Here is a 27,663-nt window from a genome sequence, read left to right as displayed (position 1 = left end):
TTGAAAAAGGTTCACAAAATTTTTATATGTATTAATATATCTGTTATATAACAAAATTTATATCCAAAACGTTATAAAATAAATTCTACACAATTTATATAGTAAAACCCCCCAAAACAATGATAAGGTTCAAAAACATTTGCTCTACATGATAATGTTGAGTTGGTCATGATCTATGTATTGTGAAATGGCTACGTGACTTAAATTGTAATATTTCAAGTCGAAAAAAGGGTAAGAAGAGTATAACAAATAACTTTTAAAATTTTTCCAATACATCTCAATAATTTCCAAAACTTCTTTTCCACGCAATATGATTGAAAAGATGCTCCTTTATTTAAACGTTTATCTGTTTTTTACCCAAATCGCAATGCGATAAATCATAGTCCATAGACACCATTGCTTTGCTTGATTAAAAATTATAATCGATTCAGAATGGAATAAACAAACCTCACTTTAGACTTTGAGTTTCAAGAAGAGGATTATACTATTTAAAAAAATGACAATATAATCTATATTATACATTTGGCATTATGCAGATTTGGATGTTCGTTTTAGGATTGTTGTTGAAGAGAAATCTTGAGATATAGGGCTTCTTTGAGCTTCCGACCGAGAGCAAACGCCAATGGTGGAGGGACTGCATTCCCAATCTGCCTATGTTTGTCTTTTTTCTTCCCTGAAAACTCATAGCTATCCGGAAACCCCTGCAAGTTTTTATAAAACCACAATGTCACTTAAAAGAGTTGTATTCATAATCTAATATTTCTTAATTTCCAAAACCAAATATCTACACTTATATTGATGCTAGAAGACTAACAAGGAAGGAACATAAGAGTTTTTATTACCTGAGATCGGGCGCATTCACGGATAGTAATTATTCTGTCCTGGTCAGGATGGAAGCACACTCCCACAAAACCCATGGGCTGAGGATCGGTGATGGAAGTGGGAAAGTTGCCTTGCCAGTCCAATCTACCATAGAGTCCTTTATACCGATTTTGCTCATTAGCTTTGTTCGACATAGCAAATGGAACCAATTTTTCCACAAGTCCATTTGATAATATCACCTGTAATATTATAAGAAATTGCGTTTAAAGTGTGTGTAGATTTAATAAGAATTTCCATAACCGGGTGTATAAGAGTAAGACTTACGTTTTCGTCCGGCAGGTCACGCCAGGACGCACCCGGCCTCTTAGGGACTTTCTTACAGCGAATGAGATTTAGTTCGTTCATCTGCTTACAGATATGATCAGTGAGAACAGTCATGTTTCCTCTCATCTCCTTTTGGAACCATGAAACTGGAACATCTTTATACTACAAGGCACGAGAACCATGATGTTAAGTTATTGTATTTAATGTAATGTATAGATACGTTCTTGTGCTGATGTTATTAAATCATACCTTTTTATTTATCTCAGATTCTCCGTTTTCCACTGGTGGTAGATCGCCGATTGTGTCTCTCACCGTAATTGAGCGGAAAGGTGCACCAGATTTAGTATTATGAACAGCAGCACAATGCAAACCTCGAGATAGTGAGATTTTGAAACCCGGATTATTAAAGACATGCATCGGCTCAGGCCATTCTGGAAGAACTTCGTTTGGTGCAGCTGCCCAAATGAAAGCTCTTTTACGAGGTTGAGATATTCCATATGCTCCTGCCTCCAAGAGTCCAAATCTTACCTACATGTTTCAACAGACTTGTTATATGAAAACCATTGCTCTATTTCATATGTCACCAACTTCAACTAAAGAGCAATCACGTATAAGAACGACCATGACATGAAAATAATAGCATTAGGAAATAAATATTATTACCTGGTAACCCATTTCAAGAAGAGAAGCGATCGTAAGTTGAAATGTTTGCCCGTTATTGAAAGATACAATTTTCTTCACGTTCTCGAGAAGAAAATACTTTGGCCGGAAATAATCAGCAAAAGACAAGAATGCTAATATCATTTCACATTGGACTTTACTCCAAGAGCGGTCACTGAACCTGTTCATACCAGAAAATCCCTGCCAAATTTTCCAAATCATTAAGAAGCTCTTCACTCATTCCACAAAATGTATAACAACAATTTAAAGATATACTTGGCATGGAGGCCCTCCGTTGATGAAATCCACTTGTCCAGGCAGTGGCAGAGTACTCTTCTGGTTCTCATCAAGTTTAGCTGCAAGTTCAGCTGCCTCCGTAGTAGAGATACAATCATCCACATCTCCACCTTTCTCCATTATAGCCCTGTTATTAATAATCTCAACCAACTGATCCCAGCACAAGATATAACCTATAGGAAAGAGTAAATTGTATTTTTCTGTTGGCTATTTACCTAAGAATCACATTGCAGTTGTCAACAAAAACCGTCGCGTCAGGATGGTTTTGTTTAAAAGCTTGCGCAGCTGGCTCTTCATACTCGATCGCCCACTTTGTATCCGATACACCTTGTGTACATATAAACCATGCATATGAATACATGTTGTTCAAGCGTTTTGAAAGATAAAGTGTATGATCAGAGATAAATACATACCCGCCTTTTCTAGTCCATAAGAGAGGCCACCACATCCAGCAAAAATATCTAGTGTAGCTAGACGCATCTCTTTAGGTGCCTCATCTGGCTTCACAGAGTCAGTTTCACTCTCTACTCCTTTCCCCTTCTTTTCTCTTAGAAGTTTGTCGTCTTTAATAGTAGAGAACTTCAGCTTCATATTGGAAGGCAACTGTTACATGACAGTTAAGAGAAACAGCGGTTCAAATTTCTTGTCGGAACCAACAATAACCATAGTCTTTAAAAACTGTACAAAAGTAATTAAAATATATACCTGCTTGAGATAACCATTGGAGGAGTCATAGAAAAGTTCACAGAAGAAGATATGGTCTAATACTGGATATTCACGACATAAGGGCATATCAGTTTTCTTCCTTACTTCACATTTTCCTTTTATAGCGTCTGGAGGGAGAACATATGTGTCCTTGCTATAATACACCTAAAATAATTGCCAAAAAGAAAAAAGAAAAATATTTGTTAAGATAAACTTATGATTAACTTTTAAACATTACTAAATATGTTACGTAAGAAATAGTTTTTCTTTTTTTTCAATTAATACGGAAGAAATAGTTGTTACCTCTTGGATGTCTGAAGCATAGGCCTTCTCTACAGAGATATCCTCAGGCCTATAAAACCTTCTCAGGTTAACCTCAAAAGAAGCCTTACTACCTTTTTTGGGTTCCGTTAGGACAATAATATCCACTAACTGGCAAACCACAAAAGCTTGTAGCCCAACGTTCTGACTATACTTAAAACTTGGCCTTCTTTTACCGTCTTCATTTATGTAGTTGGGGATTACATAAACAAAATCCTCAGAAGAATACTCTATCCCATTGGAGAGAAAGCCTCTCTTTGAATCATTGAGTTTAGTTTTGGACCTTTCCTCTTCATCCTCTCTTATCTTACATGAACTACAGAATCCAGAACCAAGACCCATATCACTTCTTGGAAGACTAAAGAATCCACCTCTCTCAGGTGAGTACAAGATTTTGCAGTAGTATTCTGTTGGCAAATCTTTAGCTTTTCTTTCTTCTGCCCTTGCCCGGTCAAGCTTATCCACGACGATGTTCTCTTTCCTATACTGATGCCCCCACTGCCCTGATCGAATCTCGAGACTAACTATTCCTTTTATGTCCTTAAGCTGAACAGTAATACATTCATTAGTAAGGAATAGTTCCCTCTCGTTTGCAGCAATCCCAAGAACAGTCTCTGATCCTCTTTGCAAAAATTTACCATGTAGCATCTTGCAGTGATCTAAACTTTCGAACATATACTCCACAAAATAGATCACTGGAGTTTCATCTGGATCATCAACTTCTAAGATGACAGCACTACCTACCGCCACCACATCCCCTCCAACAAGGGCTCTTCCATAGAGAGGCTCACCAGCAGAAGTTTTCCCAATAATTCCACCGTCCCACTCTATTTCCATTTCTTCAGAACTGGCTTTACTTTTCTTCGGAGTGTGAGACTTCTGAACCTCAACAGCATCTAGTACATTCTCCTCTGTATCATCTTCCTCATCCTCGTCCTCTTCTTCAACCTCTTCAAGCTCCTCTTCTCCCACATTTTCATCAACCGCCTCCAATGAATCCTCCGGAGAGTAAATGGAGTAAAACTCTCCCCAAATTCTATTAACAAGGCGAGTTGTTGTTGCTTGCATAGCTTTCATTCTTGATACCACAGGTGCCATGCCTCTCCTTGGATTCAGATTCATTCCCTTTTGCAAAATTTTCTTCTTCTTATTGATGATCCATTTTGTGTGGCGCATATCCTGCATTTTACTTGCAAGACCAGTAACAAACGGACACCTTTTGATATCCTTGTCGGGATACTCTTCGAAAAGCTGCAAGATAATCTGTCCATGGACGACCACATATCTCTCAACTTCCAAGAGATCAGAAGAAATATAAGCTTTATCGTTCTCCTCTAACCCACTGAGTCTTTTTATGACATCTGCATACGAAAGCTTAGCAACCCTACTTTCCATCATGAGCATATTGAAGATGCTTATCGCAACCCTTACTGTTTTCATAACAGTTGCAAACCAAGGAGCATATTGCTTTGACGGTTTCCCAAGTCGATACCTACATCAGTAACAAAGCCATGACTAGCATTACGAAGGCTATATGTGGTATTAGAAAAAAACTTCATTTCATATAAAACAATTAAAAGTAAAAACTAAAAATATTAAATACATAATTTATTTTTGCAAAATCACTACCCAGATTTTCAAAGTCAATTAAACCAATTGAAAATATAACAAAGTTAGTCGATCTTGAACGGAATATATAACTCTATCAATGCAACCAAAACTCGAATTTTTAAAAATATTCGATTAGCAATTTATATGTTCGAATAAGACTAAATATTAGGGTTCTTAGCTTGATCAGCAAGCAACAAATAACGCAGAAACATGCAATGGAATATAGTAAGCTTACCAGGCCATATCTGTTCGTAATGTAACAAAGACCATTTCTGCCCCAAACTCAATCACCCATTCCTTTATTTGACTAAGGAATATGTTCATCCCATCAGGATCATTTGACTGCGTAGAACTCTCAGTATCATCGAGACAAAACCCGCTTCCATCATCTTCAGCCACCACACCTGACCCAAAGACGGTGACATCGATATCATCACATTGCTTCATCGGGAGAAGCTCGAGAGATATGAAACGTGAATCAGAGTTGTACAGTGCCCAATTGTGAAGAGTTTTGTAAGGTAGGTCCCTCGTATCAACCTCATAGCCAGCTTCAAAGAGTAGAAGCTCATCTGTTTCTTCTTTGGTGTTCTTGTAGTAATATGGGAGAGGATAATCATGGGCAATCTCATCTTCATTGATCTTAATGTAAAACTTCTTTGAAGCAGAAGTTGTTGAGCTTCTCTTATTTCTCTCCCGCTCCATAGATATCCGGTACTCTTCTTCTTGGATTAGCTTAGCATATTTTACGTCCTCGTCCTCAGCACCATCCATTAGTTGATCAGATGTCACGGCCTTGCTCTCATCAATCTCCAAAGCCACATTAGACAAAGCCTTGTGAAGTTTACTACTACCACGATCTCTTAGAGACACAAGAACAGGATTCTCAACAAAGCTTGTTTCATGATTATTGGCTGTCTCATCCAAACCAGCGAGTTGGTTATATATGAATTCTCCTTGGGATATAACAAACTCTTGGATGGCTGCACCGCTAGAAAAGAACTTGTTTCCGATCATCGACCTAACAACCGCCGCAAGAAGCTCATCAAGACTTGTATCAGGATTCTTGGACAAGTTGGTATATACCGCCACACAAGCACAAGCTTTCTCAAAGAAATAATCGTACATCTTCTTGTAGCTACTTGCCGGTTTACGACAATCGTAATCGGCTAACGCGGTTGAGATCCATATCACCGGGGAACCATCTTCATAACCAGATATATTCCAGTTCTCTACTCGACCAAAAGATTGAAACCTCACACCGTTTTCTTCCTTTTTGTCATCACCTAAAGGTAAGACAACACCTTCGATAAAAATGTCACCAAGTTCCAACATCTCCACAGGCTGTAGAACTCCGTCTGAATCATGTAAAACGAAATCAGTTAGCCTCCGGTTTGGACGAGGTTGATCATCATTGCTCTCCAAAGAAGAAGTTAACTTTATCGCCACGATCTCCTCCACCACGATCTGCTCTTTCTTGGCTTCAACAGTTGCAGATTTCTCAGAGATACGGAGAGGTTTCTCCTTGAAGTTTGTGCATGCTGCTGCTCGCTTTGGTCTCCTTTCACTAGAGACATCATCCGAGTCAACACTTCTCTTCTTTTGTTTCCCAGCTTTTGAGTCCATTTTCAAGAAAAACCTAATTTTGAAACAAAATTATCCAAATCATTAGTATGCAATTTAAATAAAACTTTTGCATGAAAATATGTAATCAAACCCCTCCAAAGGAGTGTTTTCTACATAACATAGATTATATCGACGTAAACAATGAAATATCAGAAAACTTTCAATTCAAATCCTTGGAATCGACTAATTAAAAGTTTAGAAAAATGATACAAGAAAACTTACGTTTAGTGAGAGTGTGAAAAAAAAAAGAGAGACACAAGCAAAGGATTATAAATGGAGCTAAGACTTTTTTATAATAGAACAAAAGAACGCCTAGAATTTTTTAATATTTAGGATTTGCAAAAATCTTGTGATACACTATAATTACAAACCCCTCCAAAGGAGTGTTTTCTACATCACATAGATTATATCGGCATCACATATATTATATCAGTAAACAATTAATATATGAAATCTAGTTTGATATGGACAAAAAAATTGGGAAAATGACACAAGCAAAACTTACGTTTTAAATCTAGTGAGAGTAGTAAAACAAGAGAGAGGAGAGAAGGACTATGAATGGAGGTAAGACTTTTTTTTTAGTTCAAATAGAACAAAAAAACGCCTGAAAGTTTAGTGCTTGCAAAAATCTTGTGATACACTGTACATTACAAATTCATTTAATGTGATAAGCTGTAATTTAGCTTTTTCTTTTTATACTAGTTGAATTCAAACTTTTGGAGAATCTCCTAAATCCTATATTTCCATTAATTAATTAAAAATAGTATTGATTTTAATTAAAGGTTGAAAGAAATATTTGACCAATTTATATAGAAGATTTCTTACCCTTTTTAACATTGAGATTCTATCCATAAACATAAAGTTGACCCATTTTAAAAAAGAAAAAAAAAAAGAAACTATTTTATTCTCCTTATTTATTTTCTAAAACTAACATTTCAGGACTCACATAAATGGTATGATACATTGTATGTAAAGATTTCAATTAATTTTATGAGTTGTAATTTAACTTTTTCTTCTTATTAGTTGAAATTTAGCTTTTGGGGAATATCATAAATCCTATATTTCCATTAATTAACAAAAAAAGTCAATATTTTAATTAAAGATTGAAAGAAAATTTGACCAATTTATATAGAAGATTTCTTACCCTTTTTAACATTGAGATTCTATCCTCCATAAACATAAAGTTGACCCATTTAAAAAAAAAAATTAAAAAAAAAACAATTTTATTCTCCTTATTTATTTTCTAAAACTAACATTTCAGGACTCGCAGAAATGATCTGATACATTATACGTAAAGATTTTAATTAATGTTATGAGTTTATCTTTTTCTTCTTTTAGTTGAAATTTAGCTTTTGGGGAATATCATAAATCCTATATTTCCATTAATTAATAAAAAAAAAGTAAATATTTTAATTGAAGATTGAAAAAATATTTGACCAATTTATATAGAAGGTTTCTTACCATTTTTAACAATGAGATTATATCCTCCATAAATATAAAGTGGACCTGCTGTCAAAAAAAATAATATATATATATATAAAGTGGACCCATTTTTTGAAAAAATAAAAATTATTTTATTCTCCTTATTTATTTTCTAATCAATAACATAAACAAAATATAGACATAACCAACTAATTAACAGAATTTTAATTTATAATTATTTTATAATGTATTATCTAATCACAACATTTATATGTTTAACATGTATGTATTAGGAAAAAAAAATTCACCTGCAAATTAGCTTATTCAAGATTTCGTTTAAATTTTTGCCATTGCTTAATCTTAGGTAGGGGATCAAATCCATTCCATACCTAAGATTAATCTCTTTGCTATCGGATTAATCGCTCTTAGTATGACATGTACTTTGATTTTGTTTCCGTAAAAGTTTCTTCTTTCACCATAATTTTAGCGTTTGTCTTTTTTTTTTTTGGATAATTCATACAAATTCAATCAAGGGTTTTGGATTTTTACTTGATTGAAAGATAATTCATACTTCGCATCCTAGACAATTTTCGAAACAACGCTTTTTTCAGGCACTGTGATCAGCGTAAGACATGTGCAAATTCTTTTAACCATATACACATGAACTTCAATAACTTTTCTTTTGTTTTACTCGCCCTTTGTTCTCATCATAACAATGTAGCCTATTAACCTTTCTAACAATTCAGGGCTCGCATAAATGGTGTGATACATTGTACATAAAGATTTTAATTACGGTCATGGGTTGTAATTAAGCTTTTGTGCAATATCCCCTATAAATCTCATATTTTCAATAATTAATGAAAAATTGGATTATATAGTAACATTGATTGAAAAACTAGTCTTCTCTCTTCATCACTATTTGCTTCACATCATGTTAAAAATTGTGACGAATATATCCTTGTTTATAAAACTAATTGTGGGGTTATAAATGGTTGTTACTTGTTAGAATGCATTCTTCTTAGCTAAGAACAACCTCATCGATAAGAGACTTTTTGAGTTTCTTAAAACTAAAATATTACTATTTTAATATTAAAACAAAACCGACCACTAAAAAAAGAGACAAATGGTGCATGGATTTCTCAAATAAAACTAGTAAAGTCTCTTAAACCAGAAATATATCTAGTTTTCATTACTGTTTTGTTTTTAAAAAATTCTTGAGATACCAAATGAGAAACGAGTGTTAGAGCTGCTCTAAGTTTGTTTGTATCAAGATAATAATATATTCGTATACCCATTAATCTTGCAAGTTTTTCATGCATTGCTAATTTACAACATTGCGTGTTTATTATTAATTTAGGTAGTTATTTTCTTTGTAGCAAAGTAATGAAGTAACTTATATGTCTATTTATTTGACCATATACTATTTTACAATGGTAATTTGATACAATACCAGATATTTGTCGCATCAACAACATTCAAATAAACAAAATTAAATAATCCATTTATATCTCTTTTTTATATCCATTTATTGTTCATTAATACATCACAAACTTAGTACTAATAGTACATCATAGGTTAAATATAAATACGCTAATTTTCACTTAATTAGAACGGGTTATCAATATGTTTGGAGTTGAAGTAATTTAATCAATCTTTTTGTGTGCAATGTTCTTGTGATGTAGATATGCATATGATTAAAGTGGTGGTGTGGTGGTTAGGCATGAACACGGTTACGGTTATTATGGTTACGATTGATTAACCACCGGTTACAGTTATAAATTTTCTTTAACCATAACCATAGACACTTTATATATGGTTAAAACAGTTACGTTAAATACAGTTACGGTTAAATACAGTTACGGTTTCAATGGTTACGATTAAATACAGTTACGGTTTCAACGGTTACGATTAAATACGGTTACAATTATATGATTACGATACAATTAATATCGAAGACAAAATCTTACGAGTTACCTAACTTTTATACTACTTTTAATAAGATGAAAAGTATGTTATAAACCAAATTTTCTTCATTTCGAGCAATATAGCATTACAACATATTTGTTTGAGAAAAAGACTATTTTTTCTAACGTAGATTTTTTCATATGCGGTATCATTTACTTTTTTTAATATCTTTATCTGAACATTCGATATTTGTTTTTGCATTATATGCATAATTTTTTTTATAGCAAAATAAGTTAATTCATTCAAACTAAAAACAGACGGGTTTTTTCAGGATATACGCACAATTATATTTATAAAGTTTTAACTATGCGGTTAATAGTGTGGTTAACCGTACGGTTAAGGTTAATATATTTTTTAACCATAACTAATCTATTTTTGTGGTTAATGGTTACAGTTTTTAACCGTTTTATACGATTACGGTTGAAAAATGGTTTGGTCACGGTCCAAAATACAGTTATGGTTAGCTTTTGATCATGCGTAACGGTGGCTCAGAACGTAATAATTGATATAAATCCGGTCGAGAATAGGGTGGAGACCGTGGTAGTGACACTGACAATGGTGGTCAAAATATATGCATATTTTATGGTACTTTTCTTATCTTTTTATTATTTTTTTATATAGTACTTATGTGTGAAATATATACCAAAGTTTAATTTTGTATTAGTATGTCACTAACAAATGTAAAAGTCCAAATATTTGTTTAACGACATCTTTATAAATATTTACACCGTGGTATATGGTTCGGTTGTGGACATTAGTCACATACAAAGCTTAAATCCCTCTCACTTAAACCCATCATCATCGTTATCATCACCCTCATACATGGCTCTTGTGTGTGTGTGTCTTTGTGTGGTGTTTTTCAATATAATAAATGGGGGTTTGCACTTTGCATGTATGGTTTCTGTAATATGCTTTGGTGTTGTTTATTATGGTTTAGGTTTCATGCATGTGTATGTTCATCAATACATGTATCCTTGATAATTAATGATTTTGTATGTTCATTTGGTGGTGTTGTACTATTATATTCATCAATAATCACTTCTTGAATCGTTCATTAATAATTGGCTGCATATAAATATAAATTTTGACAAGCTGTAAAATGTTCAGCTATAAATTTGTTTGTATATATATATTCTTTAAGGCTATGATTTAATTGTTTAATTAATATTAACAACAAGAACAAGACTAATGCAAATGTCTTAATTATAGAGTTGATCAATCTCGTCTTTGTATTTAGCCACGACCTTGTCCCGTCTAATCTTCATAGTTGGTGTCATTAACCCGTTGTCTATCTGCAATGTTGTGTCATTAAAGAGTTCTCTTAATAAGGTTTTCAATCTTTTTGGTCCTGAATAAGCCTAACAACAATAAGCAATGATTGATTATGTATATTTACCGTGAAAGGCTCATCGACGATCAAGACCGGTCCGACTTGAAACGAACATTCTGATGTCCTGCAACATTGTTTAAACATTGTAAATATAAGATCTTAATTCTGTTAGCTGAAGTTACAAAGTATTTATTACCATTTTTTCAGTTCTTGGTAGACCAAGCTCTTTTGTGTTTCTTTGGATGTTTCAGGATCTACTCTTTGTGCTTCCTCTTTGTTTGGAATAATGATAGCTCCAAGGCGACGTCGATCCTGTGAACGAGAAATCAATTTTGAATTATAAAAAAATAAGCGAAATAGCCGATCTTAAAAAATTTCAGTTTGTAAATGTCTTGAGAGAAAATTAAGCACCTGTCCAATAACAACGATTTGTTCAATCAACCTGCTTCTCATGGCCGCTTCTTCAATCTCCAATGGTTCCACGTTTTCACCTATAGTGATGATGATGTTATCGATATAAGGGCCGAGTTCTTCTGTTTAGTCGATTTTGGGTTCAATTATGCATTTGAACATGTTTGTGACTTGGATAATACCTGTGGAAAGTACAATTGTGTCCTTTGCACGGCCTTCAAGAACGATGACACCTCCACAGCGGCGACTCCGCCCTCTTGAGTGATGAGGAGCGATCCAACCCGTATCTCCTGTATTGAACCATCCACTCTCATTTAGAACTTTCTTTGTGGTCGATGGATTCTGCAGCACACACCAACAGAAAGATGAGTTAAACCCGATTTAATCATCAATGCAACACAATTACATACATACAAAATACTGATGCTAGATGAGTCAACAAACTTAAATGTGAGGAAAACAGGAAAACACTGCATTGTCGCAAAGCAGGAAGCCAATAAACATATGCTTATTAGAAGATTATTCAGAAGAAACGAGCTTGATTTTTAAAGCTTCTGCGTCTATGTAACTTTTTTCACAACTTTGTAGTTATATTATGATTAAGTGAGGTAGTTACCTTATAATAACCCTTCATAACCTGTGGACCTCTGACTTTGATAATGCCCTTTGAACCAGGAGGGAGTACATTATTAGTCTCAGGATCTACAATTTTGAATTCTGTGCCATGCATTGGATTCCCAGCTGAGCCAAGAACCTTCAGTAAAAAAATAAAGACAAAACGAAATACTGTAATAAGTAGTAGGAAAAGACAAATGATGGATCAAAAGAAATGACAGTTAAGACTTGTAATTTTCTAAGGAAGCAAAAACAAAGTTGTGTTCTAATATTTCTGTTTTTGATTGATTTGGAAGCTCAGTGAGAAAAGAGATAAAATCAAATAGCTAGTGAAGTTGTGTTCAATACTTCTACAACATGTAACTGCTTTGTCTGAGAACTTTTGTAAGGGAGTTTCAGATGTTAAATTCTGTGTAAATTAAATCAGAGATGATAGCTTTTTTCTTTGTAAACACTCCAAAGGAAACTTCAAAGCATTGCGAATTCACAACTCAATTAGAATATAGAAGTAAGAATGACTTACATTACAGCTAAGTGTCCGTGCACAGACAACCGGCGAGGTCTCTGTCAAACCATAACCATTTTGTAGAATCACACCGATGGCCTGCATGATTTTAGAACTAAGTCTTTAGATATCGAAACTTTCAAAGCCAGAAAAGAAATTGTTCTATTTTTCCAAGAGAAATTATAGACGGCTTAACCTCAAAAAACTTGTCAACATGAATGGGTAAACTACCACCTCCGCTAATACCAGCCTGTGAAAAACAAAATCATATCAGTCCTAACTATAATTATAAATCTAACAAAACAGATTAGAAAATAGAATTCGTGTACTACCTTCGATATTCCAATAGATGAATAAATTTTCTTGTAGATAAGCCTTTTGGCCAACATATGTAATGGCCACAATAAGGCAGCAACTACTCTCGCCCACAACCAATCCACAAAAGCAACAATATACATTGGAGGCTTTTGCTCTTTTGTCAGACACATACCCTGTAAACCAGACCAAAAACCATATCAGAACTTCAGGAACCACAAATAGGGATAAACAGAAAAAACTCTTAGAACAAACTATAAGGTAAGAACAAATGTTAAATAGGGTATCATGTTCATGAACCTCATATATCCTTTTCATCTCCATATATGCCATACTGACTCTGATCAATGTAAGTGCTAGAAATTTACGGCCAGCAGAACTTGCAGAAATTTGCTTTTGCATCCCACTACAGAGCTCAAAGAGGAAACAGAGAAAAGAGTGAAAAAAATTGTTTAACAACCAACACATGTTGAGAAATGCTGAGGAGTTTTTAATGATTGAAATGATGCACTATGTTTTAAAAAAATGTAACGATTGAACAGCAACCAGACTAACTAAAAGTCCCTCATCTGGATTTAAGACTTATATTTAAACAAGTTCATACAGTACTTCTGTATTTATAGAATCCATCATTAATGTAATGTGAGTATTGTGCAAACTTTTAACTTGAAAAATGACAAACCTGTAAAGTGTCTCATATACTAAAGGAACGGAAACAATATAGTTTGGTTGATACCGCTTTAGATCATCCTATCCCAAAAGAAAACAAAATAAAAACGAATTAGAGCCAAAAGAAGCTACGCTAAACGAAATACTTGATATGTTCTGCAAATTTCACATTTTCCCACTTTCAAGTGTTTCATAACTTTTATGGCATAATGATATTTCATGAATTTTCCTGCCATCATTAAGAAAAAACAAAGGGTTTGCTCTCAGGAAATGAGTGAAGTAACTAACAGGGGCCAACACAACTCGATATAAATATCATGCTTGCCGAAAATACTGACTAAATCAAATCGGATGATGAGAATAACCTTTAAGTATCTTATAGAAGTATACATTTGCTCAACTCCACAAGTGAATATGAAGTATTCACTAGCACGTTCATAGGCATGCCATGACGGCAGCATGCTTAGAAATTTATCCCCAGCTTGAGCAGGTACATATTTGGATAAATGTTTTATCTGGAAAGTGTTTAAGAAAACATTAGATTCTCAAACCTATATTTTTCAGAAAGTAATAAGAAAACTTGAAATTTAAAAGAGACAGAAACACCAAATAAACGCTTGTATTGAGCCTATTGGTTGAACCTGGTGTAAAAGATTCCGATGTGTAAGCATAACGCCTTTCGGATTTCCCGTGGTACCACTGGTATACATAATTGCGGCTGTATCATCTGAATTGATGAATTGATTTCTATAGCTCCCTGCAGTCATCTGTCTGTTAGCATTTATTCTTTTAGGGCATTGGAGATAAAATAGAGCCTTAACGTACTGGTATCATTAGATCCTGATAATTTTGCACGACTCTCCTGTCCTTGGTTTTTTATTTCTGCATAAGTGTAAACTGGAATCTGCATCCCCTGTGTGACCAATGATGATTTCTCACCCCAAAGAAGTATCAAAAATCTCAGAGATGCCTTTGAAGTAAACGACTCAGCAATGCGGTTGAAAAACTCAGAATTATCCACAACAAGGGCTACACTGCAATACAGATCACTTGAAATTATTGATCTCTATATTGCAAACAAATGCACAGATAACTGAAAAGAGAGACACCGTATGGACGAATGATCTTTTGAATAGTTACTATTTTACAGGAGAGCTGGTGCAATAAGATAAATAAGAAATCAAGAAGCTGTTTCTAATCAGAAAATTTATTCCTAAACAGGCACCAAAACTGTCAATCAATAAGAAACCAAACATACTGCTCTTAGAATCAACATCATCATCAGATATTCAGATGCATCTGAAGATATACAACTGAAACTGTTTGATGAACACAAAATAACAAGATGATGAAACAAACGGTACAAAAATGAGATCAGTCTATCGTGATAAATTCATATTGTGTTTCTCATAAATCCAACTATACACCTCTCAAGAGTAGGTATGATATTTACGCCAAAACAACAAAAGAATCAGAAGTGTTGGCATACCTTTCAGAATGACGGTATATCTGCAGTAACTCTTCAACAGAGGACCTAGATCCTCTGACAACATTGACTGCTCCTGTGGCCATTATACCTGACATATAGTATAAACAGAACTTAAAGATATCAATACTTGGGATGAGGGAAGGAGAAATGAAGGAGCAGTGTAAATTAGTATTATTGCACCAATAAGTGAAGTTAAAATAGCTAAGCAAAGCTGAGATGAAAGAATACCACGTTAACTTAGAAGGAAGAAAAGAAAAGAACAGAGACATCTCAAACGATTGTTTGTTTGATGGTTAATGTGCAAGGTAAGCCCCTAAGAAGCTTGCTGATACAAACTTGAATGAAATCAATCCCCTTAGTTCTTCATGCTTTTCTTATAAACTAGTGAGTAATAATATTCTTGTGTGTTCCTCTTAGATTTGGGCCTAACAAACACGTTAAAGTCCAGAGGTAGAACTCACCCCAAAAAGCTAGCTTGGGGGAGAGGGTGCCTTTAGACTTATAAACCATTTGTAATTCCTTTCCCTTTCCAATGTGGGATCTTTTTAGTTTTACTACTTAGTGATATTTTTTCTTTTTCCTCCAAAGTAGACCCTTTTTGGTTCCATATCACTGACCACATACCTTGATCTGAAACAAGCCATCGACAGGAGTTATCAGCAAAAAGTGCAATCTTCTCATCTGCTTTCACTCCAAGAACTCTTAAGCCTTCAGCAAAGTCCAAAATTTCTTGTTCCAACTGCAAAATTAAATAAAAAAGATGAAGGTTTCCAACTTTCCATTGCTCACCAAGAATTAATATCTTCAACCACAATCTATCAACGACCTATCTAACAACAAGAATAATAATTCCCTGCAGAACACATGGTTGCAATAACCAGGAGCAGAGTGATTCTTGGTTCTAGAATCCCAAGACAGAAGTACATATAACAAAGAGCAATGGCATGCCTGACTAAAAGTTTAAAAGCAGTCAAAACATCAGATGATTCTTCCAAACATCCAGAACTTATATTATCATCAGGAACAGAAACCGAACAAGAATGTCGAGTAGCTGCTCTTCCCTCATCACCATCATCTTAACAAGCAATTCAGACTTAGATGCTCTCCCCTCACCAGCTATTAAGAACTATATGTTATTCAAAGTGACCAGACCAACTACAGAATAAGAGGTTTCTACGATCACTTATAAACACAAAGATAAAAAAGCAGACCCTTCTTGCCTTAATACATAACTTGTAAATCATAGAACAAGTGCTCATGGAAAATTCAAGGACTGGTCTCTCCTTATTCTTCTTTGCAACAAGAATGATGAAAAAGTAGCATTAGTAAGAAACATACCTCCTTGTACGTCAGTTTTAAAGGAGGATCATGATAAGGATCAACCAATGCAACTCTATCACCAAACTTTTCTGCAGATGATCTCCAAATATCAGGAACAGCCTTCCATTCATTAGAGCGCAAAGCAGAACCTCCCGATAATGACGAGCTTTCAAGAACTGGCGAAGACGATCTAACTTCTTTTTCCTGAATCATACATATCGAAAACGGATGTTACCGGATTAGATATGAAACTACAATGACAAAAGACTAATAAATATATGTGAACACAATTGAGGATAAAACTCCTAGTTTTAGTGAGCAAGAGCAATAACTTCGTTTCATCCATTTGTATAGGAGACAGTTGGGACCCAAAGAATCAACAAAAAGATACAAACTTTACATCGAAATTGCAAAAAGATACAATTTTGATAACTTTTCTAAACAACTAGTAGTGATACTCAATCGTGTACCATGGCTATACATTGATATGATTACTTCTTCCTCAAATTGACTAGTTTCGAAATTAAAGTGAGGAACTTTATTATCCAATTCCACAAACCCAAAAGCGAGGATACAATTGTTAAAGATAAAGGCAGAAATTTGAACTCGCCTTGGACTCGCAGTGAATCCGAAATCGCTGGAATGATGGAATCCGAACACTTTCGTGACCCAAAATCAATCTGAACCCAAAATCAGGAAATTGACGAGAAGAAGAAGCGTAAGAAAGTAGTGTAGAAGGTCCCAAAGAAGAAGTCGAAGCCATCGTTGAGGAAGAGACGATGAAGAAGGAATAATCAGGTTTAAGACGAAGTTGCATTTGCAGATAAGATGAAGATAGGGACCGGCTTAAAGAGGGAACGGAACAAGTAAGAATGCAACCATGTCTTTGTCTTGATCACGATCTTCACTGACAAAGACCAATTCCTTTGGTACAGAGATTTTTTTCAGATTTTCTTCCAGATTTAATTTTCTTCCAGATTTTTTTATTCAATTATTATACTTTTTGTGGGTGTTTTATTTTACTTTTGTTTTTATTTTGTTTTGTTCGTACATTGTATGAAAACTTTTGGTGTTATTCACTGCTAGGGGTGGGCATTTCGGTTTAACTTCGGGTTCGGTTTGGGTTCGGTTCGGTTCGGTTTATTTGGGTTTCGTAAAACTCTAACCAAACTCAACCGAAATTAGTTTGATTCGGTTTGTGTTTGGGTTAGTTTATGTTTGGTTCGGTTTGGTTCGGTTCGGTTTTACTTCGGTTCGGTTTGAGTTCGGTTCAAAAAATTAATTAATATAACAAAACAAAAATATGAAATTCTTTTGAGTTTTACTCTTTATAAGTTAGAAGGAGAACCCTAAGTTTTTTAGGGTTAGAGTTTTAGAGATAATTAAATCTAATTTACATTTATTCAAATTATTATAAAATTAAGAATAAACACATATTTAGTTATTTATAATAATATTAATATAATTAACTAATTAATCAAATAAACACATTGGGTTATCGGTTCGGTTTGGTTATAAACCGAACCGAACCGACCCATTTGGGTTGAGAATAAATCCAACCGAATGGTTTGAGTCTAAGCTAAGGTTCGGTTTAGGTCAGTTTGAGTTCGGTTGGGTTGGGTCGGTTCGGTTTAAATGCCCACCCCTATTCACTGCAATCACATGAAATAATTTTAACTTATTTGTTTGTTGATGCAATCACATGGAAGCTTTTAAGTCGTAACGAATTTGTTTCGTGACGATTGATGAATGATGATCTAACCATGTTCTTCATATTTTTCAAATAAATTTCAATCAAAAAACGATTTTCTTAAAATAGTAAAGATTTAAATCATGTTTTTTTTTACATAGTAAACATTTTAGATTTTAGCCAAAACCAACACTAATCGTCTAATTCCAATATCGTAAAAAAGTTGGGTAATTCTATCATTCAAAACGTTTATAGAAAGTAGTAAATCACAACGATTTTTGTAGATGGTAAAATTCGATCTTTCTGCATTTGTCCTTCATGGCGAGTTATTAACAAACTTGAACAAATTATTTGACCACACGTTCTTGGATCTTGGTTAACATTTTAAATAAGTTTAGATTTGTTATTAGTGTTTACGTTTTTTGCAGCTTTAGAGTAATTAATATCTCATCCATTTATAATTTATAACTACATATAGCTGAAAGAGAATGTGAATTTTTTCTTTTTTTTTCTTTGGCTGAATAGAGAATGTAATCACTAATCATCACATTAAGGGAAAAACAAAAAATACTATTTATTAATTATTTGATTTTTTTTTATCTCAACATAGCGAAACATGAAGCAGAAAAGGTATAATAAAAAGATAAAGAACAATATAGGTAATACGAATAATCAAGCTTTAATCATATATCTTCTTCCTCCTCAAGTCCTCACAGAGTAACGCTCGGAAACTTGCAACGATCATTTCCTGTAAAAAAAACATTGTTAGTTACTGGAAAGTCCAGAAATACCCTTACTCTAACACGTGAACCGTGACTATACAAAGAGGTTAGTTTGGTCCAAATTTGGAAAATATAAAGAATGGCTCACCAGGGTTGGTCGTTGTCTCATGAGCCAATCCATTGAAGTAACATTGAATGCTTTGGTTACGAAACTGAGCCCAGTACGAGCTAAGCGCGTAGCTTGCATGCCAATAAATAGAGACCGGCTCGTAACATTCTCTCCCAGGAGCTAAAGCCGCACAAGTGGTGTTGCTTTGGGCACAAGCCATCCTCAAAGTTTCTTCAAGCTCAGTCTCGTTGGCGCCTTCGACTGGTACGCACCACACTTGACCTTTGTAGGGAACGTTGTTCGTCGGTTTAGGTAACGGGTTGAAACCGGTTAAGGGTTTTTGACCGGTGAAATCAATGTCGTAGATTGGTGAACCGTCGGGATGCAAGATTCCCCAATGTCTTTGTGTTCCCGGACCGGATTTCTGGTTTTCGTTGAATAAGGAGAAAACAAATGTAGGTATAGGTAAACCGGGTCTAGATGGAGTACCGATTGGTGGACTTGCGGTCATCTTCTTGATCAGATTCCGGTTATAGGTAGCCGCGTTGAGAATGTTGGCACCGGTTTCGTCGATGTCACCGAAATTAGGCCATCCGGTTTCGGAGATCGCGAGGCGCATATGTGGGTAACCGAGTTTGGTCATAGCAAAGAGAACCGAATCCAACATTTGGTCTAGAAGATTACGATAAACCAAACCGGTTTGAGGATCGGTATAGGTTGAGTTACCTTGGAACAGAGCAAAATCCAAACTAGTGTTCATGGGATTTTTTGACCAACGGAAGTAAGGATGAACATTGAGGAAGAAGTAAGAGTTTGTTCCGTTAAGAAACTTCAGCAACGGTAACATCACCGGTCCGGTGATTTCTTCCCGGAATGTTCCGTTCGAAGGAGGAAAGGAAGACCGGAGAGAATCCATGGCAAGAGGTGTCCCGACTTTGATATTGTGAATCCCATGAAGTCTGAGAGAATTCACGATTTTGCGCATCGCAGGTACAAGGTTCGCCGAGACATTCCCGTAATTATAGCTTAGTATTTCGTTTCCTACAAGGACAAAACGGATTTGTGTTTGTGGATAGTAAGGGAGGATATTGGTTCTGACCCATTCGTCAGCTGTGGTTTGGTTAGAGCTGAGTGAGGTGATCTGGTGGTTAGGGACTGTTATGGTGACGTAGAGATTGGTTTGAGAGAGGAGTGTGAGACTCTCTGGATCAGCGTCATAGAGCTTGACATGACCAGCTTTGATAGATTTGATGAAGTTGATGGATTGGTAAGGAGATGGGAGGTTGTTTCCTTGTCTTCCATAGTTGATACCAATCTTGCTAGCCAAATCTAGCATTGTTTTCCTCTGCATGTACTTATGCCCTTGGAACCGAGCCGCGGAACAACATGAACCTGTAAATCAACCAAGCAAATCATGTGAGATTACATATAGAAAATTTAAACATGATGCAATTTTAAGATGACTTACTTGAAAAGACGAGGAGGGTGAAGAGGAAGAAAGCAAGAAGAGACATGTCTTTGTGTTTGGTTTGCAATGTGTTGGTGATGATCAGATTGTGATTTTAAGATGGAATGGTGTGGAAATGGAGATGTGGTATTTAAGTAGGAGTATGGTGTAGTGTAGGTTTATTGAGTCATGCAAGAAAAGCTTTTTTTTGGCGTTTGGTTTTCTTTTGAAACTCTCATAGTTCTTTTGTGCTATGTTTTTAAAAAGATTGTTGGTTGGATGGTTCAAATTGAACCAAGAAACACTTTCCCCAATACATATTGTGAATTTTGTACAAAATACATTTCTGATTTTAGATTGAGAACATACATCTTGAGTTTAGTAATGTATGTTTTTTTTTTTTTTGCGCCAAACACCATTTTATTAAGTAATGGACGGAGACTTTCTTTTTTTTTTTGGTATGATGGACGGAGACTTTCTTCTAAATAAGTATATATTTTGAAGATTAAAATTTTATTTAAAATTTATAGTATCTATACTAGTATTTTTGTAGCACTTTGGTGACGGGTGGGTAAAAATACTTCCGGGTATATCGGATATCGACCCGTTTTTAAAATTCCTTCACAAAAAATTTGTTGGGTCGGGTTATATTTAACCCAACTCATACACCAGATATTTCATATTTAATAATTTAGATATTTAGAAGATTTGATTAAAATTTATAATTATGATTCTCCTATCATCTTTGTTTGATTTGTTTTTAACTGTTTTGAATCATCATATAATACATAAAGTAAAAAAAAATCAATTTTTTTTTTTGCATATACTGTGATTCGAAATTTTTAAAACAAACATATATTATCCAATTGACGAAAATATGTGTTCAACGTTCTACATCGATTAAAATATTTAGACAATGATTCAGAATCATATCATAAATAAGAACATTAATAAAATAAATGAGTTTTTTTTGCCGGACGGGTTTGGCGGGACGAGTTTTTGAATCAACAATAATAAAAAGACTAAAATATCATTAATCCGCCGCTTCAATACGGATTAAATCTTTTTTTTATAATACCACAAATATTAGACATATTAAATCAGTCTCATTTAGAAAAGATTGTATAAAACCAAAATTTGTCCCGTGGTATAATGTCCCGTGGTCTTAGAGGATGATATGATTTGTAAAATTTTATATATAATAAATAATCATTAAATTTTAAAATAAAAACAAATTACGGGACATGTTAAGAAATTACGGAACAGGTTATATTTCGGAAATGATTTATATGGCGGACGAATTTGAATCAATATTTATATACCGCTTAATACAGATTAAATCCTCCGTTTATTAATAATTGTCTCGTGGACTCGTGGTATACCGTTATTTAATAACAATTATAAACTATAATATAAATAAATATATTATAAGAAGATACAATTTACAAAATATTTGTATACTAACTTTAAAATTAAATCATTCCGCGGTGTACCGCGGATTAAAATCTAGTACTATAAAGTAGAGTAGGGCTGGGCATTCGGGTATGCGGGTCGGGTTCGGGTAAAACCCGATCGGGTACGGGTCTTTCGGGTAGAGGAGTTTAGGACCCAATAGGGTAAATCTAAAATATCGGTTCGGTTTCGGTTCGGATCTAATCGGGTTCAGGTCGGTTCGGGTTTAGATTTTTAGAACCGCTAAATACCCAAAAAAATCGGGTACCCATCGGGTTCGGGTATTTTATACCCAAATACCCAAAATTTTACCAAATACCCGAATTTTATCCGAAATTTTATCCTAATATCCGAATTTTATCCGCAATTTTACTCTAATATCCGAGTTTCACCCGAAAATTTATCCGAATAACCAGAATTTTTTCCAAATATTTAAAAATTTTACAAGCATCTCGCGTATAAATATATTTTGTCTTAAATATTTAAATATAAGTGCATTTAATTTTTGGTAACTATTCTCGGATATTTAGATATAAATGTATTTAGCTCAAATATTACATATATAAAAAGTTTTATATGTATAAGTATATGTAATTTCGGGTAATCGGGTACCCGTTCGGGTATCGGGTTCGGATCGGATTTTACCCTATACCCACGGGTACGGCAATACAAGACCCAATAGGATAAATAGCTAATACCCGTACCCGCTCCGAACCGGTTTTTTCGGATCGGTTTCGGTTCGGGTACTCGGGTACGGTTTTTTTGCCCAGGCCTAAAGTAGAGTATTTATTTTTTATTTTTTTAAAGAGAAAAAAAATAGAGAGGATTTATCTTCGGCGCATGAACCAAAACCTCAGTGTCACACACATGGCTTTTAGACGACCACTCATAGTAATCGTTAACTTCATCGTTTTAACCGCCGGCGTAAAAATCGCCACCGCGGATGAGCCGGTTCCGACGCCATGGCCACACCAGTTCCACGCGTTACTGTTCATGAATTACTCTGGCGATCTCTCGATGATCGACCTTTGGTACGACTGGATCAACGGTCGTAATTTCAATATCATACAGGAGCAGCTCGGTGGTATTACCTATGACCTTGAATGGAACAATGGTACCTCCTTCATCTACTCGCTCGACGAGTCAAAATCGTGCCGCTCCGCTCAGCTCGAGGTTGGTAGTTTCTGTTCATGACTCTGTTATAGATCTCAGAATACGGTTTGGCTGTAGAATAGGGAACACATTCGAATTTGGGAGACGGATTTGGTCAATCTGCAGAGAGCTCTCTTAAGATTGTGAAGTTATTATAGTGTCTGCCTGTCTGGTTAGGATACGCATTGAGAGGTTTGAGTTTGTTTTGTTTTTTTTTTTCATTTGGAGTTGGAAATTGAAATCCTTTAGAAGAGAGTTCTATGTATAGATAAAGTCAGGTGACTTCACAAATATTCATTTGATGAAAATGGAGCTCTCTGCAGATTAAAGTTTCAAGTTTTCTCTTGTTTCTTACTACTACACTCTCACTTGGTCATTCGTGTTAAAAATTTTCAGTATTTTGTAGCATATTTTCTTGTTAACTGTATCAGGCAGCGTGTAAATTTTGATTGTTGCCAATACTCTTTGTGTTGTGTATCATAAACCCTCATCTCATGAAGTTAGTAAATGGCTCTGGTGACTGATAATACTCTGCAAAATCCTTAACCAGGATCAAGAGATTAGGATTTGGTAGTAGTAGTAGTAGTGTGCAGGACCGGGTCTCTTGGTTTACAAGAAGAGTTTGGTAAATTAGAAACCTGTAGGATCAGGAGATGAGGACATCTTTGCTAAGGCTTGGTTGTTTGGTTTTGATAATAGTCAGATTCACCTAGAATGGTCTTGTATGAACCTGTAATGCTTTTGTAACAACTTGCTGAATATGCATGGAATTTTATGTCACATAAGGTTGGAATTCTGCGACCAAACTGGCTAGATGGAGCCAAGTATCTAGGTCAAAAAAATGTGAGTGGGTTTCTTTGCAATGTGTGGGAGAAAGTGGACTTTATATGGTACTATGAGGATGTTATAACCAAGAGGCCCGTGCAATGGATCTTCTATACAGGTGATCAATACAATCGCCATGTGATTCTCTACTTAACATGAAATGTTGGTTATATTTCTAGCGAAATTTCATCTGAAATGATGAGAATTTGTTGCAGGGAGGGAAGCTCATGTGATGACATATGAGGTTGGTGCGGTCCTAGAGGATGAGAAATGGCAAGCGCCGGTTTATTGTTTCAACAAAGAGAAGAAGGGTTTATCTACAAAGAAAGCTTTAAGTGGATTCAAAGGATACAAAGAAAAGGCTGCTTTGTAATGTTAAATAACGAGACCTTCTTTTCTTCTAGATGATCAATCAGAGGAGCACAAGAGTGAATAAATGGGACTATGGTTACTTATGAACAGTAGTGTATAGTCTTTGTAGACCCATTTCTTTACTCATTTCAGTTGAGAAAATGGAGTTGGGTTCAAATCAATTTGTTTCTGGTTTACTTTTTTTGTTTCTTTAGAAAAGATTCGAAGTAGAACAAAACCAAACCAAAAGTAAATGTTGTTTTAGTCAATAACTTTGTAAAGAAGCATGAGAGAATGTGGCATATCAGCAAATTTTGAAGAATCACTTCTCAAATCCTATATAGTGTCATTATTTTCTTTTCGAATTGTCAAAAAATTTTCCTCAACAAAAAAGTTTATACACATAAGAAAGGTAAAAATATACTCGTGTAAATATGAATGACAAATATATAGAGTTCAAAAGACATAAATATTTGAATAAACACAATTATTTGTAATAAAAACACAACTATTTAGAATGAAAAAATGTGAATAAATGGTGAAAACACACAACTCTAAATGAATAGATACAACTTTGTAAAAAAATATAAATGTAGAAGATATTTTTCTGATTATTAAAATAAATTAAAAATATTTAAGGAAAGATTACGATAAAAAGACACAATTGTAAAACACATTTTATTCAAATTGGAAATAATAATAAAATGTATTATACGAACGGTTACAATGAATATTAGTAAAACATGATAACAAGCAATGTTCAAGAAAGCGCTAGGCGTTAAGCGGGCAGTGATCTAGCGCCTAAAACGCTTAATCGGAACCTAAGTGATATTAGGCGGTTTAGACGTTTACAACATAACATATTATAAATATAATATTATAGATAAAAATCATATAAAACTATCTATTAAAAAAATAGAAAATATGAAATTATCAACAAAAATATTTATGTAGTTAGAAATTGGAAAAATACACTAAAACAAAACTTATGCGGTTTTAGGCGGCTGAAGCGGTCGTGTAGGCGTCACCTGAACGTCTAGCGCCTACGCGAGGCCTAAGCGGTAGCCTACGCAGGGTCTAAGCGACGGACGGCTTTTTAGATTACTGATAAACAGAGAATGAAAAGCAGAAAAAGCTGATTGCTACTCTACTATGTTTGTTCTTTATTCAAATAAGATAAAGATACATCCTTAAACTTCTTTATCCTTAAAAATTTAAAACCCATTAGGCTTACTCATCCTCTTCCACAAAACCCTTAAGATTCAAATCCGACGGTCCACCTTCCGCCGCCGCATCAACAGCCATCGCCTTCCACTTCGCCGCATTCTCTCTCATCTCCTCCGCCTCCTCTCCGCCACTCATCACCTTCTCCAAACACCGTCTAATCTCATCTCCATCCACACCTCCTTCCTCTCCAACCTTCACCTTCACTCCAATCCTCCACGTGTCCTCCACAAGCTTCGCCGTCGTACACTGATCAGCAAACTGCGGGAACGCAACCACCGGAACACCACTCTCTAAACTCTCCAACGTCGAATTCCAACCACAATGAGTCACAAAACATCCCACCGCACAATGCGCCAAAACCGCCGTCTGAGAACACCATCCCACCACCAATCCTCGATCACTTCCTCTGATCAATTCAAGAAACCTATTCTTCTTCTTCTCTTCTGGATTTTTCTCCCTCACGATCCATAAAAATGGTCTGTTTGTGGCTAACACGCCTTGAGTAAGCGCTTCCATGTGTTTCTCCGGTAAATCATCGGCGTGTGTGCCTAAGGAAATGTAGATCACTGACTTCTCGAGCTTCGAATCTAGCCATTTCGTGTAATCCTCGTCGGAAGATTTGAAAAGATCGGTTTTACCGTCGGAGGAGGAAGAAACCAACGGTCCGATTGGAATCATTTTGAGTATCTCCACTGAGGTTAAAGCATCGTGTTCTAAAGCAGAGAAAGTGTTCACGAGGATCTTAGGGTTTGATTCGGATTCGAGAGCTTCGATGTGCTCTTTTAGAGTCACAAGAGCTGACGGTAATGCCTTCGACGGTTGAAGAAACGACGGGAGGTCTTCGGTGGTGATTAGTGGCAGTTTCGGTAATTTAATCGGTTCAACGTGGAAGAGATGTTTGTAGGACGCGTTGAAGTAGTAGTAGTAGATGTCTAGTACAGTAGCTGGTTCAATCCAGAGAAGTGTAGTAGGGAGGTGAAACTCACGCGCTACCGTGGAGACCCACGGGACGAGAACAGAGTAGATTACGCCGGTGATAGGCTCTGTGGCATCAAGATTGGCTCTGATGATGTCTCTTAGGGCGTTTGAACCACAGCGTTTGAGTTCGGACATGTAGATTTTCTGGTCTTCTAAGGACTTGAGACCGTCGTCAAATCCATCGGTGAACCAAGCGAAGGATAAGCCTTTTGTGGAAGGTGGCTCGCCCATACGACGGTGAGCAGAGATGGCAGTGGAGTATGTGACGGTTGCGCCGTGGTGGATGAGGCGGTTGGCTAGTTGGAGCGCCGGGTTTATGTGACCTTGCGCCGGGAATGTTACAAGCAAGTAGTGTGGACGACGGGAACCATTGATGGAAGTGGCCATTTTAGATGTTTTGAATATGTTGTAAGTTTTAGTAAAAGAAAGAACACACTCAAGCTTTTATATATAGCTAATTTATTTTAACTACAAACGGTATAAGATTATAACTAATTGACCATCTTTACACTTGTCTGTCTCTTACAAGACCGGTGGATGAGATTAGTCTTTGTGACGACCGACGAGTAACAGCCAAAGTAGAGAGATGATAAAGAATTCAGTTTGTTTTTGATCAGTTCTCAACCTCCACAACCAACCACCACTGTGTAGTCATTGGGTATTATACTAAGGAAATGGTTGTTGTCTTTTTTTAAAAAAAATGTTAGTTATTTTAGTATTTTTTTTTTGAATGTTTGCTAATTTAATACAGACACAAAACTGAGAATTTGATATATTAAACACATTCAACTAAATGTAAAATGATACAAAATAAAATACGTTCCAACAACCGTTTAGGGCCACCAATTTAGTTTATGTTTTTGAAGGCCATCGCCAAATTATTTTTTTATGATCATAAGTACTGTATATTGTAAGAGTCATAAATTTTTGTTTTTACCAAAAATTGTTGTTTAATAAAATATTTAACATAATATTAAAACTAATATTGTTTAAAATTTTGAATATAGATAGAAAAGGACTACAAAAAATTTATTGATTTTTTTTATTGAAACAGAATAAAGACAAATTTAAATATTTAGGAGAATAGAAGCCAACACCCCATTGATATACTGGAAAATCAATTGTATGGTGATGTTGAAAGGAATTGAATTAGTAGTTACTACATACTATATAAAAGTGATATAGAGGGAGATCAATTGGTGATAAAAGGGTACAGTTTTTTTTTAGATTTGTAAAATTGTAAAATTTCAGAAAGTAATTCAACTTATATTATGAGTTTAAATGGTTGCGGCGCTTGGGGAAGAAA

General features: G+C 35.1%; 5 protein-coding genes across 5 annotated transcripts; 1 reads left to right on the top strand and 4 right to left on the bottom strand.

Moving 5' to 3' along the window:
- Window positions 1-400: 400 nt before the first annotated feature.
- LOC9304389 (DNA (cytosine-5)-methyltransferase 4) lies at window positions 401-6,402 on the bottom strand. The gene is made up of 11 exons (XM_002868271.2): window positions 4,976-6,402; window positions 3,112-4,621; window positions 2,809-2,973; window positions 2,517-2,706; window positions 2,319-2,430; window positions 2,083-2,230; window positions 1,810-2,007; window positions 1,396-1,674; window positions 1,147-1,308; window positions 843-1,061; window positions 401-701 (listed from the first exon to the last, which is right to left on the bottom strand). Exons 1-11 carry the CDS (start codon window positions 6,361-6,363, stop codon window positions 552-554), a joined length of 4,521 nt encoding a protein of 1,506 aa, XP_002868317.1. The 5' UTR covers window positions 6,364-6,402; the 3' UTR covers window positions 401-551.
- A 4,398-nt stretch (window positions 6,403-10,800) lies between these two features.
- LOC9304388 (long-chain-fatty-acid--[acyl-carrier-protein] ligase AEE15, chloroplastic) lies at window positions 10,801-17,361 on the bottom strand. Its single transcript, XM_002868270.2, has 18 exons — window positions 17,015-17,361; window positions 16,423-16,608; window positions 15,709-15,823; window positions 15,085-15,172; window positions 14,421-14,629; window positions 14,237-14,352; window positions 13,961-14,110; window positions 13,609-13,676; window positions 13,227-13,332; window positions 12,944-13,102; window positions 12,808-12,861; window positions 12,630-12,710; window positions 12,108-12,245; window positions 11,674-11,833; window positions 11,492-11,571; window positions 11,277-11,392; window positions 11,147-11,204; window positions 10,801-11,042 (listed from the first exon to the last, which is right to left on the bottom strand). The coding sequence occupies exons 1-18, from the start codon at window positions 17,219-17,221 to the stop codon at window positions 10,950-10,952; spliced, it is 2,184 nt and encodes a 727-aa protein (XP_002868316.1). The 5' UTR covers window positions 17,222-17,361; the 3' UTR covers window positions 10,801-10,949.
- Window positions 17,362-18,645: 1,284 nt separating this feature from the next.
- On the bottom strand, window positions 18,646-20,503 carry LOC9306409 (probable glucan endo-1,3-beta-glucosidase A6). The gene is made up of 3 exons (XM_021016652.1): window positions 20,394-20,503; window positions 18,965-20,317; window positions 18,646-18,842 (listed from the first exon to the last, which is right to left on the bottom strand). The coding sequence occupies exons 1-3, from the start codon at window positions 20,437-20,439 to the stop codon at window positions 18,805-18,807; spliced, it is 1,437 nt and encodes a 478-aa protein (XP_020872311.1). The 5' UTR covers window positions 20,440-20,503; the 3' UTR covers window positions 18,646-18,804.
- Window positions 20,504-22,656: 2,153 nt separating this feature from the next.
- On the top strand, window positions 22,657-24,474 carry LOC9304387 (uncharacterized protein At4g14100). The gene is made up of 3 exons (XM_002870291.2): window positions 22,657-22,997; window positions 23,763-23,919; window positions 24,017-24,474. The coding sequence occupies exons 1-3, from the start codon at window positions 22,665-22,667 to the stop codon at window positions 24,172-24,174; spliced, it is 648 nt and encodes a 215-aa protein (XP_002870337.2). The 5' UTR covers window positions 22,657-22,664; the 3' UTR covers window positions 24,175-24,474.
- A 788-nt stretch (window positions 24,475-25,262) lies between these two features.
- On the bottom strand, window positions 25,263-26,789 carry LOC9306408 (UDP-glycosyltransferase 75C1). Its single transcript, XM_002868268.2, has one exon. The coding sequence runs from the start codon at window positions 26,742-26,744 to the stop codon at window positions 25,383-25,385; it is 1,362 nt and encodes a 453-aa protein (XP_002868314.1). The 5' UTR covers window positions 26,745-26,789; the 3' UTR covers window positions 25,263-25,382.
- Window positions 26,790-27,663: the final 874 nt, after the last annotated feature.

Source organism: Arabidopsis lyrata (assembly GCF_000004255.2).
Source record: "Arabidopsis lyrata subsp. lyrata unplaced genomic scaffold ARALYscaffold_7, whole genome shotgun sequence".
Lineage (NCBI taxonomy): Eukaryota > Viridiplantae > Streptophyta > Magnoliopsida > Brassicales > Brassicaceae > Arabidopsis > Arabidopsis lyrata.
This window is presented reverse-complemented; position numbering and strand designations above follow the sequence as displayed.

Excerpts from the sequence above, each read along its gene's own strand:
- LOC9306409 (XM_021016652.1), bottom strand. The coding sequence starts at position 20,439 with ATGTCTCTTCTTGCTTTCTTCCTCTTCACCCTCCTCGTCTTTTCAA. Across the intron at positions 20,318-20,393 it reads CACCCTCCTCGTCTTTTCAA|GTTCATGTTGTTCCGCGGCT; the intron begins GTAAGTCATCTT and ends GTTGATTTACAG. Across the intron at positions 18,843-18,964 it reads TGAGACAACGACCAACCCTG|GAAATGATCGTTGCAAGTTT; the intron begins GTGAGCCATTCT and ends TTTTTTTTACAG.
- LOC9304388 (XM_002868270.2), bottom strand. The coding sequence starts at position 17,221 with ATGCAACTTCGTCTTAAACCTGATTATTCCTTCTTCATCGTCTCTTCC. Across the intron at positions 14,111-14,236 it reads ATCGGAATCTTTTACACCAG|ATAAAACATTTATCCAAATA; the intron begins GTTCAACCAATA and ends AACACTTTCCAG. Across the intron at positions 13,103-13,226 it reads AGATGAAAAGGATATATGAG|GGTATGTGTCTGACAAAAGA; the intron begins GTTCATGAACAT and ends TCTGGTTTACAG.
- LOC9306408 (XM_002868268.2), bottom strand. The coding sequence starts at position 26,744 with ATGGCCACTTCCATCAATGGTTCCCGTCGTCCACACTACTTGCTTGTA.
- LOC9304387 (XM_002870291.2), top strand. The coding sequence starts at position 22,665 with ATGAACCAAAACCTCAGTGTCACACACATGGCTTTTAGACGACCACTC. Across the intron at positions 22,998-23,762 it reads GCCGCTCCGCTCAGCTCGAG|GTTGGAATTCTGCGACCAAA; the intron begins GTTGGTAGTTTC and ends ATGTCACATAAG. Across the intron at positions 23,920-24,016 it reads GCAATGGATCTTCTATACAG|GGAGGGAAGCTCATGTGATG; the intron begins GTGATCAATACA and ends AATTTGTTGCAG.
- LOC9304389 (XM_002868271.2), bottom strand. The coding sequence starts at position 6,363 with ATGGACTCAAAAGCTGGGAAACAAAAGAAGAGAAGTGTTGACTCGGAT. Across the intron at positions 2,974-3,111 it reads ATGCTTCAGACATCCAAGAG|GTGTATTATAGCAAGGACAC; the intron begins GTAACAACTATT and ends CAATTATTTTAG. Across the intron at positions 2,707-2,808 it reads CCAATGGTTATCTCAAGCAG|TTGCCTTCCAATATGAAGCT; the intron begins GTATATATTTTA and ends GTCATGTAACAG.